The sequence below is a fragment of the Asterias rubens genome, chromosome 2 (genome assembly GCF_902459465.1).
Source record: "Asterias rubens chromosome 2, eAstRub1.3, whole genome shotgun sequence".
Classification (NCBI taxonomy): Eukaryota; Metazoa; Echinodermata; class Asteroidea; order Forcipulatida; family Asteriidae; genus Asterias; species Asterias rubens.
The window spans coordinates 2,063,625-2,086,602 of record NC_047063.1 but is presented as its reverse complement, the minus strand read 5'-3'; the positions used below and the strand labels follow the sequence as shown (position 1 = coordinate 2,086,602).

At 38.0% G+C, this 22,978-nt stretch overlaps 1 protein-coding gene across 3 annotated transcripts; it reads right to left on the bottom strand.

Moving 5' to 3' along the window:
- Nucleotides 1–806: 806 nt before the first annotated feature.
- LOC117306720 (alpha-N-acetylgalactosaminide alpha-2,6-sialyltransferase 2-like) lies at nt 807–22,103 on the bottom strand. Of its 3 annotated transcripts, none has more exons than XM_033791198.1 (9): nt 21,366–22,103; nt 19,501–19,762; nt 15,197–15,289; nt 12,045–12,177; nt 10,800–10,977; nt 8,158–8,320; nt 6,974–7,091; nt 6,177–6,322; nt 807–4,797 (listed from the first exon to the last, which is right to left on the bottom strand). In XM_033791198.1, the coding sequence occupies exons 2-9, from the start codon at nt 19,692–19,694 to the stop codon at nt 4,527–4,529; spliced, it is 1,296 nt and encodes a 431-aa protein (XP_033647089.1). In that variant the 5' UTR covers nt 19,695–19,762; nt 21,366–22,103; the 3' UTR covers nt 807–4,526. The 3 variants fall into 3 exon arrangements, with proteins under 3 accessions (XP_033647089.1, XP_033647096.1, XP_033647103.1); XM_033791205.1 differs by having other exon boundaries at nt 19,501–19,759; XM_033791212.1 differs by lacking the exon at nt 15,197–15,289.
- Nucleotides 22,104–22,978: the final 875 nt, after the last annotated feature.

Below are 22,978 nucleotides of genomic sequence, written 5' to 3'. Positions count from 1 at the left end.
TTGCATATAACCCAAATAAAAATTATATGCACCACACTATTATAACAATGTAGGGAATGGAAACTGAAGAGCCCGTGGCGGTTTTTTTAATACTTCAAACGAAGCCGAATTGCGAAGGATCAATCTTGTCACTGGTCATGTCCTATTTACCAAGGTATACCAAGCTTGTTTGATTTGTTCATCAGGGTGTTTTAAAATGTCCAAATCAAACTAGGCGAGGCATGATTGTCTGACACAGGCAACATTAAGATTAGGACCAGTTTGAGGGCATTTTGAGCACACTATAATAGCTTTCGCACAAAGTATAATGAAGGCATCACTTTCAACCTGTCTTGATGACCCAGAGCCGACCATAATCGGAAAAGAAGGGAATGTAGTTGGATTTAAGTTCAGATCAGCGGATATCAATGCAGTAGGGGTAGCAGACACAGATATTTTCTACTTTCCTTGCAATGAGACTTGGCAGGCAAAAACGCATTACCACCATTATTCAAAAGAAAGACCGCAAGTATGGCGAACTGTGTACAAACTTCTTCTCTTTTCACAATCCCTGGGCCAAGACATGAGTAGTCTTCCATCACAGAGGATCCTGTTTCAGACATACAGCCTGAATAGTTACAGTTTTACCATCTCCTAAAGATGATCAGAGCATACTGATCGAAACCTCGAGTTGTAAAATAACACAACCAGTTTTGTGTAGAACTACCACAACCAGACAGAGTGTAGATTATTTTCACTCACAAAGAATCTTATCACAGTGTTGCATTTCCAACAAATACATGTACAAGTAATCGGGGAAACAGTTCATCACTGTACCAACAATAGATCGATTTATTCAGCCTCTGATAAAAAAAACATGATCAATTCTATTGAGCAACAATATGCTCAATGTTAGATTTTTTTAAAGTCCTTTTAAAGGTGGCATGTTGTGGCAGAGTGGTCCAGTTCACCAGAACAAAGCTCTTGTGTCCTTAGAAGTAGTGTGGGTTCAAATCCCATTCATGACACTTGTGCTAACTACTTCGTAAATAGCACAAGGGAGGTGGTGCATTCTGCTCTACCAGCTTGGACGTAGTGGCTGATACACATGCCTTCATCCTTGAACTGTGGAGGTGGTAAACCCTGTTTCAGCCCCTGGAGTAGGTGGCAGTGGCCCGGGGTGTGAGTTGATTTGGGTCTACAGCCCAAATCAGTGAAGTGTAGCTCTCACCTTGAAGTGGCCTTCCAACATTGTGATGTTAGTGAAATCTTATATATAACACACAATAAAATGAGTAATCTAACGTCAATCTTGAAAAAATGGCGATGCTTATCTCGCTCTAATGAAAAAAGAAGTGTCAGGACCTGGATTCGAACACACACTCTGATAAGTCAACTCAACCATCAAAATTTGAGTTTGTTGCTCTAGACAACTCGTCCACAATGCACCGTTCATTACAATCAATTTCGTCAATGGAGGAAAACATTCTGTTTTGCTTCAATCAAATAATTACAATTATGAATATCTGCTGTTTTAAAAACTATTTGTGCAATAATAACCAACCTACCACAATCAACACCCCCCCCCCAAAAAAAAAAGCCCGTTAAAAGTTGGAAGTTTGCATAACCAATGTAATACTTACAATAATCTATATTAAAAACAATATTTAAAAAAATGGACTCACCAACACACCATCATAAAATTTGAATTACATGTGTTTGATAAAAATCAACAATGTTTTTCCCGTATTTTCTACAGTTTTTGTTTCAAGTGGGAAAAAAGGAAATAAAGGAAATCGCTAATGCATTATATCAAAGTATTTGCATAATTATCAACGGCTGCAAGTGCTACCCACTAAATAAGATTTTAAGGTCATAAATTTATCAGTATTGAAACAAATCGTTGACCCATCCTTTAAAGGAACATTACAGAATTGGTAATAACAAAATTTGTCTAAGATCACAGATTTACATAAAACTTACATGGTCTAATGATAGTATTAAACATCCCTTGAAATGTCATACTTGTAGAAATAAATCAAACTAATTTACCATTTGGAGTTTAACGCTCAGTAAGTGTCTGTGTATTGATGTCAAACAAAATGTGTAATCTGTTTTTCACTAATTTCTAGTGACTCAGAAGCCTGATCGATCCCAAACTTCCACAGGTACCAAAACTAATTCTGTAATATTCCTTTAAGTCTATTTGATGATTATGGGATTTGATAGAAAAGCTGTGTGTTATGATGTGACCACAATGGGACTTGTTGTACAACAAAAATATCACAATTTCATATCCTAATAGACCATAACTGTTTCAAAATATTTCAAGTACACATTACCAATCACACTATACAAGTTTCAAACATTGAAATTAACATCAATACTAGAACAATAATTATTTATATACTATGAAATTTACAACTTTTCAAAAAAAACACACAACAATTTACCACATATAGACAATGATTCACAATAAATTATGAGTTGATTCGTAAATGCAAGACTTCAAGAAACAAATAAATAATGTGATATTTGGCATTCAGTTAAACATGACACAGAAATAACATTGTGTAATTGTAATTAAATATTTACAGATTATAAATTTTTTACTGATGACACAAAGTTCTTTTGCATGACGCATAAGTTACTCCACAAATATACCAGCAAGCAAAGTCTTCAGTCTCTTTTATACAAATATTTACTGCTTTGAGTGTTATGGTTAAAACTACTACTCCCGAGGTAATCTCCGGAGCGTTCCATTTTCCAAAGGTGCAAGAGTTTTAACCATAGCACAAGTAAAAGCAGTCAATATTTGTTTTGTAACAAACTATTTATCATCCTCGTACACGTAACGTTTGTAAGAGCATCACAACACAGATGCACAACTACTTGGGTTCGAGGTGGGTAAAAGACATCTAGGTACCGCGCACACCATGTAATAGTCTTTATTATATGCCCCATAAAAAGAATCCTCTAATCTGATTGGTTAAAAATGGAGTCGTGGAAATAGCTATGACCCCTTTTTCTATCAAGATGACGTCATAGATGACTATGCCCGGGGCATAGTGCCCCGAACCTTTGTTCGCAGACGACCTTTCACCGTTGTAGTCAGTGTTGTTGATTAGAAAAATCTTTAAACACTTTATAAAAGAATAATTGACTGCTTAATAATTGGGGCACAGTTAAAACTATAGGCCCTCGGTGATGCCAAAACCATGGCTAATTATAAAAAAATTAGGACCAAGTCACTACTCTTTCATTCCCAGTCATGAATACTCTTTTCTGTTTAACTGTGTACAAATGAAGGAACAACTGTAATTAAACTTCAATTTTTTTATATAGCTTTCAATTTCTGTCCTAAGGTCAAACTGAATGTGACACTCAATGATTGTGCAAATGCACGTGCAGTATAAGACTCTCCATTAGGAACTATGTTGTGATTGCGTTTCGCTTTAGTACCCGTGTAAGCTTGCATTTAAAGACAGTATGGCTACGAGGGCCAATTGCGCTATAACCAACTGGTCTTAACAGCTCCATCTATTATATCTTTATCAGCCGTTTAATACCAGGTAAACATGGTCACGTGACCACCTTCCAACAAACAGGACGGCTTAAACTGTACTAATTAATGATCTGGTGGTTTATATGGCTACGAGGGCCAATTCCACTACAACGAACTATTATATCTTTATCAGCCGTTTAATACCAGGTAAACATGGTCACGTGACCACCTTCCAACAAACAGGATGGCTTAAACTGTACTAATTAATGATCTGGTGGTTTATATGGCTACGAGGGCCAATACCACTATAACCAACTGGTCTTAACAGCTCCAGCTATTATGTCTTTATCAGACGTTTAATACCAGGTAGACATGGTCACGACCACCTTCCGACAAACAGGACTGCTCATTAAAAAACTGTATTAGTTAATGATTTGGTGGTTTATATTCTTAAACTGTATTAATTAATGATCTGATGGTTTATATTCTGTGCATAAAAAACAACTTCTTGAACTACTTAAAATACAACCAGTCCAGTAAACCCATTTCTGCCTGACTGGTCACAGGACAAAATATCGTTGAGGCATGGAATTACATGGAGGCCACGGAGGGCAATCAGTATGCAGAGTAATTGGCAGTATCTGTGGAAGGTATGTGCGCTAAAGGCATAGCTAAGAAATAAAAATGAGGAAATTGGCTGACCAGTTAAAAAGTTGCATGCCTGACTAGTAAAGACAGTGTATAGATAGAGGCCAACTTTTTGTTCATCAACAAATTTCCCCCCGAGGTAGATGTAACTGCTTACTACAGGAAGTCCCACAGTTAGGCAGCTATGGGTTTAGCACTCAAGTATTTCAGGGGTGTGGTTTTGCAATCGTTACCAAAAACAGTTTTGATCAAAGGCCAGTGATCAACCAATGGCAAGTTCAACCCAAACAGTTATTGCTTTTGGCTGCAAAAACGTACCCACAGCACCAATTCTGTATAGGACTGTTGTCAAATAAACAATTTAATTTAAAACAATAAATTAACATACACACTTCTAATGGAAGTAGCTGTAGATTCCACGCTTGTACCAGTCTATGGCGCCAATTCTATCTAGGCCTTTCAATATCTTCAACTCACTTTTCGTGTCGTGGCTAACCTTGTCCATTTTGAAGTGGCGGAATTTTTGGTCGTAATAGTACAAGGTAAAGTTGTCATTGTAGCCCATCCCGTAGATGCTGACCTTATCACAGCCGGAATGGAGAGCTGTGAAAAGCATGATGGTTCCCGTGGTGGGACGGAAGGATCCCAATGGACTGTTCACCCAGCTGTCAAAAGTTAACAAAAAGATCATAATGTTAAATGTTATAGCGCCATCTATAGTGAGTGAGGGGTTCCCAACTTGGCACTTAGGTAGCGGAAACCAGTGGGAGTTTGCATGCAGAATAAGTAAGTATTCAAATTCAGGAACTCCGTTTGTCCTAATAATAATAATAATAATAATAATAATAATAATAATAATAATAATAATAATAATATATATATAATAATAATATCGAAGTCTTATATAGCGTACGTATCTACCAAACAAGGTACTCAAGGCGCTGAGTATATACAAACTTTCAGAAAGATAGGTTATTGCAGTGATGAATTTTGAGACCCAATTAGTTAGCACCTTATAAGGGTTTACAAGGTGCTACGGCGCATTAAGCAGCAACAGCCAGGAACATCGGGGCGAACCCCTTCTCCTTTCGATAAGTGCACTGGGTTCTTTCACATGCGTTACACAACACATGATACCAACGGCTTTACGTCCCATCTGAAGTGTCTTGCTTAAGGACACAAGTGTCACGGCTGGGGATTCGAACCCACACTCTGCTAATCAGAAATACCAGAGTTTGAATTCGGTGATCTTAACCGCTCGGCCACGACACTTCCACAACAATAATATAAGAACTATTACAAAAACAATGATTATTTTGCCACTGTACTTTGTAACAGCATGCAACCTGGTGGCGCGTGATGATAACAAAATCACTCACAAAGCCTAGCATGCAATGAAGAGGTGCTTGACTCGCTATGTGCAGCCTGCTTCCCCCGCATCCTTGCTTTATTTATCACAATGAATTTTTTTTATGGAAAGGCACTGAGGAGAGCGTCCAACAGTATTAAACTTGTCAGGGAGTTGACAACACAGAGAGCTAAGATTGATCTTTGCGAGAATCATTCTTAATTGCTAAGTGAAGTGTGATGTCTCATAAGTGAAATCGAGGCCAATATCGAGGGAGCTATGCCCACTCAAGGAATTGTGTTTTTACTCTGACAGCTTTGTGTACAATATAACCATAGGAAATAGGTCAACTCATACTCCTAATGGCCAACTTATACATGTACACACACCCAGCTCTGTTTCATGCAGTGAGTGGACATTCCTTTGTTCTGTGCTCTTCAAAGAACAAACACATTTTTCAACACTGCAAAAAACACTGTGTGAATGCGTAAATTTCCTCATAGTGCTTACATTCCATACAAAATATCCCTAACTCTTTGTATTTTTTTTTGTGGGTGTTGGGACAAGCTGTTGACCTAGGCCATTTGCTTGTTTGATTTGAACAACATCAAGGAATATATTCAACATAAACACACAAGGCTTGAAGAGTGTACTGTCACAATGCAAAGTTCCCAATTGTACTGAGAGGCGACTCACACTTTATGTGTATATCTGATGAAGTCTGGGTGTAGGATTCTCACATCCTCAGCATCGGCTTTTATCTTTGGTTCTTTCTTCTGGACTACATTGCGAATGTACTTGTAATCATTATCCCGACACGGTACAAAGACTTTTATCATACCCTGGAGTAAAAAAACATAAAATTTAATTAGACTCTACAACTATTATTTTTTAATAATCTTAAATTTTTTAATAATATTAACTAAGTTAATTAAAACGTTTTCAAGAATTAGGCATGCAAGGGCACCTGTGACTGCCAGCCACCTCAACCCATTATTACTACGGAGCACAGCCAAGATCGGAAGTGTTTGATTTTTTCTGAGGGAGAAAAACCGGATAGTCTGAAAAACCCTCGTTGCACAGCAGAGAACCAACACACAACTCAACTCACATATGGCCTTGGCCAGGAATCGAACCAGGGTCACCTTGGCGAGAGGCAAGCGCTTACGCACAAGTCCTAATTTTAACTTTTATAGACACTGGTAATCTGCCATGAAAGCAAAAACAAGTACATTGTGTGCAGGCAAGTAAAACACTAAAATTACCACTTGGTTAATAAAACAACAATTTTTATTCAAGTAATTTTACAGGTTAGCACGGAACTTTTGATTAGGCATTCTACTCCTAAGACAGCTAGCGCAGAAATATCGGCCCTTGTACAGTAATTTGAAAATGGTAATCATAAATGCAGAATTCAGCGAAAAGCAGAGCTGAGCCCTGAAATTGGGCCCAGGTTTTGTCTATCTACTGAACTGACTTATTCACTCACTCACCTGGTCATTGGGAACATCACTCTCCGATGTTTCCCGTAACGAACGATCAAAGAAGAAATAATGTGTCGTCCTGTTGCCCACATCAAGTTCATGACCTTTCCGTAATGCTTTGTTTACCCTGAAACAAAATTGTACACTACATATGAGCTGAAGAAATTCTGGCAGTGTTGGGATACAATTACAAATAAAATCGCAATGTAGTCTAGGAGAAGAAACCGAAACAACCTCATTCCCAGGGATGATCCCAAAGCGCTTCACACTATTACCCCTTGTCACTGGGCCTTAAATCATTTCTTAAACCATCTCAGCTCCCTGGGCAGTATACAGCCTTGTGCAACAAACAAGCACTACTTGACTAAGTCAATCACAGGAACTATCTCTTAAATAAGGCCTCCGGCTGATCCACTCTACACACGCACTCTAATAAGACAGCCCACAAAAGACGTGAGATGGAAATTGACAACCCTTTCAATCTCTTTGATCTTGTGACATGTCCAACAGAATGCAGTTTAGGGTGACCAAAAGTTACTTGTATTTGACAAGCCTGTATCAACTGTCCTACAAAACCATACAAGCGCCGATTTTAGTTGTTGCACGATTGGTTAGTAAATAACTAATCATACCAGTTTACTACTGGTATACAATAAGGCAATACATTTAGGCAATTCATTGCATCCTAACTGAATCTCAAAGCAACCAAGTTGTCAATAATACAGATCAATACTTTGTCTAGATTTATGTTTAACAAATAAAGAAAACATTGAGCTAGATATTGAGAATTATTAATGCATCGCTTCACAGTAAAAGTACACTACTCCTTCGTAAACCATGAAGTAACTTATACATCTGGATCATATGGTGCAGACTGTGTGAGGCAGGCCTAGAATTACACAAAGGACATGGCCTCTGTTGCCCCTGGTCTTCGCCTTGGTGTCCCTTAAAACATTCCTAGTCTTTTAATTGTTTTTTTGTTGAGTGCCCTTTGCAAAGTGAAAATGCCGTTGTCCTACTCAAAGATAACATTCTAACAAGGACTAAAACTTACCCCCCCCCTCCCCAAGACACAGCAGGTCTCTACTGAATAAATTGCAGATGACAGACTGTATTGTTAATTGCACGTACTGTTTCTGATCTAGAGCATTTTGCCAAGTTCAAAGAATGATGCAATAAACTTCCTACTTTACCTGAATACCATATGATGCATATCAATTTCTGAGCCTTTTCGAGAGCCATTTAGAATTCCCCCATTGCCGACAACAGCACAGGAAATGCACTGCGGACGTTGCTTGCCTGTAAAATTAAATATTGAGTCCCTCGCAGGAAAAAGTTTTAGGACACTGAAAACATCTGTAACGAGAGTAGACAAATGTTTCAAATGAAGGTTAATTAAAATGGAGGGGGGGGGGGGTTGATAATTCACAAATAAAAAAGCTTAAGTTTCTGAGTGATAGAGCACTGTCCAGCTATCACAACGATAATAAACCAACTTAATTTGGGGCGTGTCCTGCCGAGTGGTTTAGAGCACTGGACTCAAGCTCTGATGTTTCAGATCAGCAGAATGTGGGTTCTACCTCCATGGTGGGTTTGAGTCTTGGCCATGACACTAATACCCTTGAGCAAGATACTTTAGCTCAATTGCTTTGTCCTTCGGATGGGGCATTAAGCCATACGTCCTGTGTACTAGAATTGGTGCTCATAAAAGTACCCATAACACTTATCATGGAAGAGTAGGGGTTAACCCTAGCCCTGGTGGCCATACTTTTTCATATTATACTACAGTGACGTCCTGGATATCAGGGTCCATTTCTGGGGCGGAATACTTTCAGAGCTTCATAACTCAAATCTTACATGCAAGAAGCCAATAATTTCAACAGATTCACATTCAATGGCAGCACACATTTTTCTGTGGTGGGTTTGGGTCGTTATAAATTCCTCACAAATCCAGCGCTTTCGTGAAATAATGCAGCTCCCGATGTTAAAAAAATTCCCAATTTGATCGTATCCTTACAGTGTTGTCTGCTGCCATGCGTACGCGTACATTACAGATGTGTGAGGAATATATGACGACTAAATTCCACCGCAGAAAAATGTATTCTGCCATAGAAAATGAATTTGTTGAGATTATTGGCCTCTTGCAGGTAAGATTTAAGTTATGAAGCTTTGACAATTTTCCGCCCCATAAACGGCCCTATATAATATTTAGGACTCTATATCTGTGTACATACAGGGGAAGAGTCCTGTATACATTGTGTACTCAATGGATCAGTATCTTTTCTAAAGATTTCACACTATTTGATGGATTCCGACTGTAGCTGCTACAAATGTTCGGGTTTATTCAAACACAATACTGCCTCAGTCATTGCATTTTCCCATTTAAACACCTGGGTTAAGGGAAGCAATTATGGTTAGGTGCCTTGCTCAAAAACCCAAGTGTCATAACCTGGAGTTGAACCCACACCCCTATATTCAGCCATAAAAAACTTGAGTCCAGTGCATTAGACCGCTCAGCCATGACACAACATTACCAAGCAGTGGATGCTCAGCACCTGAAGCATTGATCCCTTGCAGGCATGTCACAAGCGACTAATGTCTGCCACACTCACCATTTGTGGGAGTCAATGGTAAAACATGTAAACACTAAGCCGCCTTAAAGGCAGTGGACACTATTGGTAACTACTCAAAATAATTATTAGCATAAAACCTTTCTTGGTGACGAGTAATGGGGAGAGGTTGATGGTATAAAACATCATGAGAAACGGCTCCCTCTGAAGTGCCATAGAGTTTGAGAAAGAAGTAATTTTCCACGAACTTGATTTCGAGACCTCAGATTTAGAACTTGAGGTCTCGAAATCAACCATCTAAACGCACACAACTTCGTGTGACAAGGTTTTTTTTTTCCATTATTATCTCGCAAGTTCGATGACCGATTGAGCTCAAATGTTCACAGGTTTGATATTTTATGTATATGTTGAGATACACAAACTGTGAAGGCTAGTCTTTGACAATTACCAATAGTGTCCACTGCCTTTAAATGCACACTACACTGTATATCGCACCAAGACATCGACTCCCAAAATGGTGCAACCAAGATTATTGTGATGATGACATCAGGTAAGTTCAGTAGATTTAATCTTTGCCAAACAAATATTTAGAAAAAGATAAAGACTCTACCCCCCTATCACTCAATTTAAAAAAAACTTTTGTGCAATACACTAAACAACTATTTAATTGTTCAAACAGAGTCCTACATTAAAGTAGGATTTGAAATGGTGGGAGTAAATTAGTTGAGGTTTGCGGTAGCTCTATGTGAGATTTTTTTTTCTTTTTTTTACACTATTATATAATTTGTTAAGCCAATCATTACATTGCACTGAGTCCCACTCCTTATTTTCTTGTTCTGTCTTTGTCCTGTAGATGTTGTTTTGAAGTAATGTCTAGTTTTAAGATACAAAAGCTATGCTTCATGTTTTGAAGCAATGTCTAGTTTTAAGGTACAAAAGCTATGCTTCACCGTTTTTCCTACATATTGACTGAATATAAAGTGTTTTTCTTTACAGTCACCTTCAAGTAAAGTAAATTTTAAGCTTACTTACTGTAAACATGTTATATTGGTTCTGTTAAAAACTACTGTTTCAAATTGTCCTTATAAATACAAATTGTATTTACTGTCATTGAGGATGTCAATATGAAACAAATGTCTTATTGAATTAATTTAATGATTGAATCCTTTGAGTGGTGTTGGTTCGGAAAAGAACCAGTCGTTGACCACGCAACGTTTCGATTGGTATGCTATGATTGTCGTCAGCAGAAGTGCTAAATTATTTACCTTTATAACGGAACCTGGATTTTGTTTTGTACCCAAATGGCATGTAGTATGGCAATAGTCTACTGTGTTCTGATTGGTTGAGAAGTTGGCTGTTCATTAGCATATGGATTTCCGGATGATACATGAGTGCCGTCCAGCTGTCATTGGCCATTTTTAACTGAAGGGACGTCGGACATTTCTGCAAGGAATTAACAAGATTTAAGTGAAGGTAAAAACAAGTCCCAAATAAATACAAATAATTTGTCAAATTTAACATTGAAAGAAAATTCAAACTTGGGTTGTGGATACTTATTGTAAAGTAATTTCTTGTTTTACTTACATATAATTCTGGGCTAAATGTTACATATCCAACAATATATCATTTTTATAGCCATCAAGTACTTTGAGAAAGACTCTGCTAGGGTCAAAACAATGGGCCATTTTCAATATGGTTGAGACCAACTTGATCCTGGAAGTTAGAATTCACATAAGACTTCAGTCTATAGGAGTTCCTTCTTTGCCTTTCACCTCTGTGGACTCCAGTTCGAATCCTACCTCAGACTGGAGCCATTGGGTTTTCAGTCCCTGCTTGAATGCAGTGTTTTCCCTCCCACATCTTAAACTGAGATTTCTGCAACATCTTCTCCGACTCTACACATGTATCTGGCCTTGGAGTGTTACAGTGTACAGTACTTTCAATTGTTTCTTGGTTTCATTACAAGAAACACATATTAATTTATTTTATTTATTTATTTATTTATTTATTTATTTATTTATTTATTTATTTATTTATTTATTTATTTATTTATTTCATGAAACATCAAAAAGCGCAAATGCCAATAGCAGGATGGTGATAAGAAATGAGAAGAAATGCTCATTTTTTTTAGATGTAGGAGGAAACCCCCAAATGGGGGAAAACCCATACGATCAGGTAGGGATTGAAAACCCAGTCCACATGCAAGGCTCTGATCCAAGGTGGGATTTGAACCTGCCGTCGATTTCACAAAGAGTTATGACTCGTCTTATCTGAGTTAGGACGAGTAACTCGTCCTAACTTAGGATTAATAAGGTCTGCATGCTACAGTGCAGGGTTGGGACTCGTCCTAAGTCCTAAGATTAATCTTAAGTTAGGAAGAGTTTTGTGAAATCGACGGCAGGGTATACATAGGGTGAAAGGCAGAGAAAGAGACCACTGAGCCATTTTGATCCCCAAAACAACATTAATCATTCAAGAAAAGTAAAGAAACAAAGACACAAAAATCTTACTGATGGCAAAAAATTAGGATTTTTCCTAAAGGTCATCTCTCCCTTTCTGGCCCCTTTGAAGGTTAGGAAGTTGGCAGTATTGGAGAGATCCTCACCACGGATAATTTGCAGCAAGTCTTTTATTCCCCAAGACCTGTATGATCAGATTCACAAGCAACAACAAATATGAAAATTATTCTTTTCACTAAATATTCATTCAATATATTAAACATATTTTGATCAAAACTGCAGGATTTTTTTCAATAGCTGTAATTTTCGACTGAAACTCCAGTCTTAATCAACAGGAAGAGCTACTACATGTAGAGGGAGAATCCGTGACCTTGCGGACACGAGACCCAACACTGCATCATAGACTCCTGGGATATATACCCCCTCCCCCTCTCCCAGTTCAGAGGGGGTTTGAAGGCTCTGATGTAAGCTGCCTTCTTTACCCCCTTCCCATAAGAAGATCGAGCATCCATCCTGTACCTAGGATGTTTGCTTCACTTCCAGGTGGAGTCTATGGAGCTGTGTTGGGATCACAATTTACTCTTGTGCCTAGATGAGTCCTTCTTGTGCTTTTGAGTCCTTACAATGAACAAGAAAAAGACTGCAGTAAACCATCGCATGCAATAAAACTAAAGCCTGGTGAATACTTCCCGTGAATGTGATTTGAATGTTGACGTCACTATTTCACAACAAAAAGTTTGCATCAGTTGACTTGTGCTCAATAGACCCTTCCCATGAAATACTTAAATTGCACATAGCGCGTGCCCACCAACGTTTTGGTTGGCAAAATGAGGGAACATCGCGCTGTTTTGTACACAACTAATGGCTGCGTGACGCAGACGCGATCGCCCGTCTGCTCAGTGCACAACTCTATGGCGTTTGCCAACCAACAGGGTCTGTACGCATGCGTGAATGTAATTAGCATATTTCATGGGAAGGATCCATTGTGAAAACGGCAAAATTCATTTCCTATTTGCAGGAAATATCAACCGGCCTTAACAATAGTACAAAACATTTTAGCGCATAATTGAGGAGGAGCCTTTACACTCAACACAAAAATTAAGCCATGAAATTAACCACATCAAACAATTTGTTACAAAATTACAGGTTCAAAAAGTCACTTGAAAAATGAAACAGTGTCAGCTTAGTGAACTGGTGAACATGAACTGGTTAGGCGTTCCATATTGAGGTTGAAAGCTCTTTGAGCAAAGAATTTTGTGAAAAAAGGTAGTTTGCGTCAGTAGGGATTGGCCACTCAGAAGGAACACATTTATGTGACACAATGTCCGTGGTTTGCCATTTCTAATCCATAATCAAATTAGACGTTTCAACCCTCCTACTGTTGTTGACATTATCCATAAGTTAACTGTGCACATTGCAGTAGATAGATGGAGTGGATAAGGTTGGCTGTGTAAGATGCAGTTGCCACATTATCATATTGCAGGCTGGTTTACTTTCATTCAGAAGCACAGTGGATTGTAGTGAATGGTCAGACAGTAGAAGGGTTGACCGGCACTGTGTTATGCACAGCACGGTCATATTGCAGGATGGTTTAGTTTTCAACCACAGTGGATGATGTTAAATGGTCAGTCAGTAGGAGGGTTGACCACATGTACATGCACGGTGTATAAATGCATTCACCACATTATCTATCATTCAAACCACAGTTGGATGATAGTGAATGGTCAGACAGTAGAAGGGTTGACTGTGTACTGTGTATACTTGCATGCATTCACTACACTATATCATATTGCACGCTGGTGTAGTTAATTTATCAATCAAAGCCACAGTGGATAATATTGATTGGTCACACCATGAGTAGATTGATTTGAACAACAAAAAAGGGGCAAATGATGCAGTAATACATGTGTTCTCGTGAACTTGAATTGTACATGTAGTTGTGTTGATACAAAAAATGAAAGTGTGTAGAATAAGCATTAAACAATTTATACATTTAAAGGCAGTGGACACTATTGGTAATTACTCAAAATAATTATTAGCATAAAACCTTTCTTGGTGACGAGTAGTGTGGAGAGGTTGATAGTATAAAACATTGTGAGAAATGGCTTCCTCTGAAGTGCCTTAGTTTTTGAGAAAGCAGTAATTTTCCACGAATTTGATTTTGAGACCTCAGATTTAGAACTTGAGGTCTTGAAATCAACCATCTAAATGCATTACTAAAATTCATTACTATCTGGCAAGTTTGATGACCAATTAAGCTCAAATTTTCACAGGTTTGTTATTTTATGCATATATGTTGAGATACACCAACTGTGAAATTGGCTAGTCTTCGACAATTACCAAATTTGCCACTGCCTTTAACGAAAGCGTGAGCAATTAATGAATGCGTGAGTAATTAACAAAGGCCAAAGCAATTCACATATGAGTGGATTACAAACTAAGCAATGAATTTGTTTCAAAACACTAGTGCAGGCCTGGAATTAAATGGATGCCATATTAGCCATTGCCTCTGTTGCCCCTGGTCTTTGCCTCTGTGCCGCATCAAAAGTTTCCCATAAACTTTGAGATTTTCCCACAGAAGTGCCCTTATTGTCCCCAAACTAGTTTACACAGGTCCCAACTTGAGTGTTGCAGTTTGGACGGCCCATATATATCCTTCCTCCATGGATGGCCCAACTACACCCTGGATCCCGTCTTCACCATGCAGGAAGACCAGCGGATTCATTCATTTGGCAGGGCATGGTTGCAACACAAGGGCCCAATTTCATAGAGCTGCTTCCAAAGCAGAAAATATTGCTTTTAACATTTTTTTATTTTTAATTCATAAACAAGCAAATGGTTATGTGACATAAAACTGTTTTAAATCTATAAAAATATCTAACTCTATCTGAATTTTGGCTTTGTGTCAAATTAGCCAAAAGTTTGACCTAGTATCCTTAGCTAATGAAGTCATGATCCAAATGGATGGGTGCTTATCATGCGTTTTAAAAAGAACAAATGATGAACCAATTTTTCTTTGAAAAAAATGTCTAACAAATCATATGTACATGGACATGTTTTGTACATGAATGGCACACAACACAACAAAAAGAACAAATGATGAACCAATTTTTCTTTGAAAAAAATGTCTAACAAATCATTTGTACATGGACATGTTTTGTACATGAATGGCACACAACAAAATGTTTATCTAACTTGCATACTCAGTAACTGCTTTGGTGATGTTCTCAGGAGAATGAAGGAATGTTATTTTTGAGCAAGAGGGAGGCATCTCGCTAGATGGGTCCTGCGGAGAACTTAAAATACAATACACCAACACACAATGATGAGAAATGTACAGTACACAGTTAAGCATTGTATTTCATGCACCACAAATGTGTAAATGTACTTCCATTATCAAAACCTTTTCCACAAAGCAGGGTTCCAATTTAGGGGGAAAAATCAGCTGCAGGGCTTGAACAATTGTAGGTTAACATTTAACAGTTGTTACATGCTGTGATGGGATCCATGGCGTTTTGTACACACGAGGGGCAAAGGCACCCGAGGCGAAGCCGAGGGTGCCATTTACCACCGAGAGGTATTTACCTGCGAGAGGAATAACAGTTCTACTTTACAAGAATTTATTGAGGAATAGTTTCCACATAGCTAAAAAAGTACTGCATATCTGCACAAGCACTAAGAGAGTACTACATATCTCATTTGTCTTTTAAAATATTTAAGTATGCTTCGATACTCAACACAATTAAAAGATATTTACGACACTCAAAGAAATGTTTTGAACCAAATTTTTTGCTGATTGCAGTGAGGTCTTTTTTTAGTCTATTAAAGGAACATTACAGAATTAGTTTTGCAAGCAAAAGAATTGTTGGCAGTGTAAGCACTCTATGCAATCCACATAAACATAAACTGACAAACCTGTATTAGTTTGAGATCGATCGGCCATCTAGGTCATGAAAGAATAGTGAAAAACTGATTACAAATTTTGCATTGCATCGATGCTAAAACAATAATGAATAAAACGCTCAGTGAGCGATAAACTCAAAACAGGAAATTAGCTTATTTATTTCTCATCAAATATGAAATTTCAGACAGAAATATTTCAGGGGATGTTTTTCTACTATCATCATCATTAGACCGTGTAAGTTTTATGTAAATCTGTGATCTTCACAATTTTGCTTTCTTACCAATTCTGTATCGTTCCTTTAAAGAACACAAGATGACCAGACTTGTCCAGTCCTCAGTTTACTGGCCCGAGGCTAAAATCACTGGCCTAAGGGCTACTGTTCAGAGTAAATTTAAACAGAACTAAACATTTTTTTATGTGCTATGAAAATCTATCAATCAGGGAGCAATTTTATAGAACTGCTTTTCATTTAGTCAAAAAAAATTTCGCTTTACCTCCAACTTTCTGCTAAGCAAAAATAAGCATGATACCAGTCACCATTTGTTCAAGTGATGAACATTTTCGCTACTAGCCTTATTCTTAGCTACTTTTTGTGCTTAAAGGCAGTGGACACTTTTGGTAATCACTCAAAATAATTGTTAGCATAAAAACTTATTGGCAACAAGCAACAAGCTGATAGTACAAAACATTGTGAGAAACAGCTCCCTCTGACGTAACATAGTTTTCGACAATGAAGTTATTTTTTCACAAATTTGATTTTGAGACCTCAAAATTAGATTTTGAGTTTCCGAAATCAAGCATCTGAAAGCACACAACTTCGTGTGACAAGGGTGTTCACTCCCTGAAAACCTCAGGGAAATCCATGACATCTCCATCTTTCAGCATCAACTTGACACACCTGTTCACACTTGCTTTCCCCAACACTTGAGAATTTTCCCTCTTTCCATCGTGATCGACGCCTTTGAATGGTTTTTCACCAGATTTAGCGCGCCTATACAAATGCTGTGTTATTATAATTATTATTTCTTCCATTATCTCGCAGCTTCTTTGACCAAGTGAGTTCAAATTTTCACAGGTTTGTTATTTTGTGCATATGTTGAGATACACCAAGTGAGAAGACTGATCTTTGACAATTGCCAAAGGTATCCAGTGTCTTTCAAAGCAGCCAGTGATTTTAGCATCTGGCCAGTATTTAACTGAAGATCTGACAAGACTAGCAGTAATGTATGTTTTAAAATAATAATATCTCACTGTTCAACAAAATAATGTTGTTGAGAGAGGTTTGCAGTATCACCATGTGGAAATATTTTTTAAAGTAGTGTTGGTTCTGAAAAGAAACAGTGTTGAGTAGTGTTGGTTCTAAAAGTTTGTTCTCCTGCAGATGATCAGAGCATTAATTAATTACCAGTTCTTTTCAGAACCAACACTACTCAAAAAGAGATTTCAACATGGTGTTACCGCAAACCTCTCTCGCTTATACTTCCACCATGCAAAGTTTAAAATCCCACATAAATTAATCTGACTTTAAGTCTGATAAATTCTTTCAATTCTGTTAACCAGCAAAGTACTTATACTATGATGAGATAATATCTTCTCTCAGCTTTTGTTCAAACATAAAACAGTTTATCATAGTCAAACTTTGTAGCGTTTTTTTCTCTCATTTGAATGGTCTTGTAAAACAAGGAACCCTAAAATGGGCAATGCCTGCTGGTACCATTGTGTACTGTACTATATATAAACTGCACCAATAAAGTATCTAAACACTTACAAATGGTAAGATTTATCGGAACCTGAAATAGTATACAAAAAATTAATTGTTCGTTTCTATTCACCGTTAATTTCTGCACATTTTGACACATCTTGTGTTGCGCTACGATGTTGTTTGGTGGATTTATGGACACTTGAGTGGCTTAAGGTCGAATTTCAAAAGTTGCAAAAACCCCTATTCACCCCAATTCCAGAAGAGCATCACACTCGAACAAAATCAAGACAAAAGACACAAACTCGTTTCGTTTATATGACCATGAAATTAATTGCCGTATATTTAACTTTAAAACTGCTGATATCCTGTCCCCCGTTCTTGTTGTGTCCTCCATCACACTGTCCTTAACGCCAAGAAGTCGTCTTCTCATACTCTCAATGAGACCTCTGATCTGTCCCTGGTCAATCCCCTGCCATTTACCGATCAGGATGCGTCGCAATCCCTTAAGAGTGGTGTCAGGCTTAATGGACTTGTTCACTTTCTTCTGCTGCAGAAGTCACCCTCGGACGGCCACTCCTTGGCAGGTCGTCCACATTTCCCTGGTGACGTTGTTACCTGATGAGCTGCAGCTTGCATCGACGTACCGGCTTCTATCAAACCAACGATCCGTCCTCTTTCCTGTTTGGTCATTTGAGCCATCTTATCTTGAAACACCTTTCCTTGCTTACCATTGTTGTATGCCTCCCATCTTTGACCCCTTTGCTTGGTTACTGACAACTATTGCTGATGTTCATCGCAAATGATTTATCCAACACGCGACCAAAAAAATCATTTATAAAAGGCGGGCAAAAGAAACACTGATCTTACTCGTCACAATACAACGATTTAGCTTGAATAGGGGCTTTTGCAACTTTTGAAATTCGACCTTAAGCCACTCAAATGCCCGTAAATCCAACACAAGATGTGTCAAAATGTGCAGAAATTAACGGTGACTCGAAATGAATAATTATTTTTTGGCATACTATTTCAGGTTCCGCCGATATATCTGACCATTTGTAAGTGTTAAGATACTTTATTGGCGCAGTTTATTAAATCATTGTGCCTACTGTATTCATTGAAGAGAGCTCTTACCACTCCTCACAGCCAAACTTCACACATTGGTCTAAACAGTGAAATTACAATTCGATTTAAAAAAATCAAAGACAATTAATTTATTAAGCTTGTGGTAGTAACATTTTACTGCCATGCTCCGAGGCTCCATGGTAAAACAAAAATTGTGGGATTCACTCATTTTCAAATTTAGGTGGTCCTGACCACATTGCATATGGGCACACTATACGTATGCAATATTGTGAAATCATTCGCAAATATGTGCACAGGCATCTGGAATGTTATTCAGTTTAATTCAATTCATTAAAAAATGGTTATTAAAACATGATTGCAGTTAAAAAAACGATTTTGCATATCGAAATGTAAGCAATGATACTCTTTCCCATCGCCAGTCCTTAAAAAAAAAACGTCCATGTTTTGTTTGATTATGGACCGAGGACTATGGCCTAAACTGATAAAAATATGCTTTCCATGGGATCAGGAATACCATATCACAGTCATCGGAGTCCAACAGTGTGGGTGTTTGCTAGTGTGAGGAATGATCTTAGCATATCACTCATGGGATCAGGCGTACCACTATAATCAACATCCAACAACAGTTTGGGTGTTGGTTTACTGTGAAATTTTGTTAGAGAGAGAGTCTTAAACACATGGAGATAGGTTTAATTTACTCCCGAAATGAGACAACAGTAACACTGTACAAATACATGTAGACCTTAGCAAACATCACAAATTTAGGCAAAACTTAGAAGGGAAAAAAAAAATGGTGCCGCTGGGCTGATAGTGCTTACCATGCGGCTTTACTTGACCCTGGTTTCACTATGGCACCAGTGGTAGACATGCCTCTGAAATACATGAGACTGGTTCCGACTACCAGGCAAATCAGAAGTATCTTAAGCTTCCGGGAACGTAGTAGATGTTGCATTTGGGAACTTGCCAGAAGGGTCCTAGTCCTCCTAGGAGCCACATGGATGGTGTGTTTCATAGTAACATCATTCTGGAACAGGAACGCTTTGAGTTGATGTGTTTTTATAGAGTCAGTGGAGTAACCTGCTGGCAAAGGAAACATAAAGGGCAATTTGAATGTTCATAGCTCACCTACACCATGTAGTGTGTTTTTTACATAGACCAGCCATATATGAAGGACAACTTCAATGATCAAAGCTCCAATACGCCTTCTGGTGTTTAGTGGTTTCCCTAGAGACTGCAAACATTATTGAACAGCAGTCTAGGTACTCCACTACATAGTCCAGGAGAGCTGGACATGAACCTTAACATTGAGTACAACTAACATTTTTTTGCTTTTAAGAATCTAATGCATGCCCAGCTGGCAGGGTTGAGCTTTTTTTTGTCAAGAAAACATGTGAAGAGTTTTGTCGTTATCATATAAAACACATTGATGAGCGTTTGTACACAAACATATGGGAAAATTGATTTTTTGCAATAACAAAAAATGCTCAACCCTACCAGCTGGGCATGCATTGGATTTGCATACTAGACACCTCGAAGAACATACTTCTGCAAAAAAACTCTTAGTTGTACTCAATGTCACGCTTTACCTAAATAAACAAACAAACAAACTGAGGTCAATTGTAGTCCCCATTCAGTAAATTTTTCTTTATTCAAACCTAAACTAAGTTTGTGTTGTTGTTTACATTGTGTGGACCAGCAGTCCAAAGGGCAACTTGAATACGTTCAAATCTCACTTACAAATATGCCCTACTTATTTTCTTTTTTTTACACCCAGATCAGTGGTCTGAAAACTTTTAAACCGGATACATTGATAAGTTAATTGCATCATAATGAAAATAGGGGAAAATACCATAATTTTTAATGATAGACTATATATAGCCAATCTTTGTTCCTGAAAAGTTTGAGCAATTCTGACAAGATTTGACATTTCACAACTCGTTCCAATTTTTATGGATCATTGATGTAGACCACAATGTACAGAAAACAACCGAGAGAATGAACAAAACTCACTTTTAAATCTAAAAGTTTAAAGAAGGTCATCAGTAGGCCTCGGTGGACTAGTGTTGTAGTCGCGACTATTGATTCTTTAGTGGAGTCAAAACTACCATTTTTCAACTTACTTGATTCATCGTGCCTGTTTGGTGAACCAATTGTGTCGCTAGTACCACTATCCACTCTAACCCCTAAACACATTTAATCATACATCAGTGACACAATCCTTTCAGCTTGAATTTTTTACTGTTACATTGCGACTGCAGCAAACATTGCTTCAGTGCATCCTGATAATTAAAAATTAGTTGCGACTAGTGTCGTAGTCGGGACTATCTGAGGCGCGACTAGCAAATTTCACTATAAGTCGCCCAGGCCTTGTCATCAGTAGCGACTGAAAACCAGTTTATTGTGTTTTAGATCATAATTTTGAACAGGAGCGAGAGATGATAGCAGAATGAAACCGCATAGTTCTAGGAGTAAGTCAGACTCAGTCAGAGACTGACCTTTTTAGAGAAGATGAAGAAATCGGCAATTTAAATTATAATCTTTACCAGACTAATCCAAATGTGAGTTAAAAAAAAATACAGTTCAACTAAAATTGAAAGTGCTCGTAGCCTATTTGTAAACGTAACTTTATTTAATGTGGAATAAAATTGTGTAGGTCCATGCTTACTAGTGCTACTTTACTTACCACCAATTCACTTCCTTTTGTTGGTGAAGATCAGAAACGGCAATATTCCTTGCAACCATGGGATAGGCCATCCCCTTGATGAGGAGATTTTGAAGGGAAGTTTAAAAATATAAAGACCATTGATCATCATCAAATACAAGTTACCACCAACTAGACATTTTGACGAGCCTAGGCAGAACTTGTGTACCTGCTGTAGACTCGAGGAATGAGCAACGTTTGCTATTTTACTTCCTTCATCTTGTCCTTGCCATACGACGTTGTCTGATTCTGAAGAAATTCCTGAAGTCACACCATCATAACCATGGTCTTGGAAGTAGAATTCACACACAGCTGACTGTTAAATCATGGCCTCCCTTTTCTGCAAGTTTTGCTAACATGTACAAGCACTAGTTCTTCTTGTCAAAAGTCTTTATTTACATCCAAATTTATGGATCGTGGACGAAAGGTTTACGTTAGGGTTAAGGCGGCCGCCCGTTGGCGTTGACCCTTCTGCTGATTGCTAGCTCTATCTACGGATTAGATGCTTGATGGTCCAGGCAAATGAATCCATCGGTTGTTTTCAATAACATGAATATAAATAATTGATTACTAACTCAACTGTGTGTTGACATAGTGTATACTTTTATCAGCGATGAAGATAGATCACAATGTTGTTGTAACTGCTAATCTCTTTGGATGCGTTTTGTCGATGTTGTAACACCATACAGTATACACTGATATGATATACAGCCCAGACGAACTCACACAAACACACAGTAAAGTGTACACACGATCTAGTGGTTCAATAACGGTCATTATGAAGCCCGCCCTCTACTGGCAGTGTGATTTTGTCCTAATGAAAGAATGATAATAATCCACTCAGCTCCCACATCATCAAACACAAAAACTTGATAAGAATAGAAAAATATTGCTTAGCAGAACTAGATATCAGCGAAAACTAGATGAAGCCTACATTATTGTGACTGGTGGCACACTCAATTTTTTCTCAACATGGAAATTTGCTCATGACTGTTTTCTGGTGCTATAAAAAAAGTTAACAGCTTCGTGAAATTGGGCACTTAAAGCCTGTAAGCACAAAAACTTGATAGGCACAGAAAAGTGTTGCTTAAAAGAAACAATTTACCAGCCAAAATTACGTTAAGTTTACATTGTTATGACTGGTGCCCCTTCAAATTTTGCTTAGTAAAGAAATTTGTCCGGCAACTATTATGCCCTGGGCCCAATTTCATAAAGACTGTGAAGCACAAAAACTGAGTGAGCGACAAGTATTGCTTACCAGAACCAGGTGTGACTTTTTCCCCATCCCTGATTTTGCAAAGAAATTTTCTAAGCAGTATTTCTGCTTAAACAGCTACCTGAACGGAATGTTTTCAACGGAAACGGTATTTTAACTTGATTATAATGCACTTGTTCACCATTTTAATGTAATTTTGATATATGTGTACACTTCTGAATTTTTCGTAATTATCGATTAAAAATTCAGGCCCCAACCTAAAGGTTTTGAAAAACTAAAAACACTTTTGCCGTTGACGGCGCGCGTCAAAGGACAATGCCGCTGACTTCATTTGTGGGAGTTTTCTTTGTTATACCTCCACGCTGCAAAAAAGTGGTTT

Excerpts from the sequence above, each read along its gene's own strand:
- LOC117306720 (XM_033791198.1), bottom strand. The coding sequence starts at position 19,694 with ATGAAACACACCATCCATGTGGCTCCTAGGAGGACTAGGACCCTTCTG. Across the intron at positions 15,290-19,500 it reads GGGTCAAGTAAAGCCGCATG|TTCTCCGCAGGACCCATCTA; the intron begins GTAAGCACTATC and ends TTGTATTTTAAG. Across the intron at positions 12,178-15,196 it reads ATCACCAAAGCAGTTACTGA|GTCTTGGGGAATAAAAGACT; the intron begins GTATGCAAGTTA and ends CTGATCATACAG.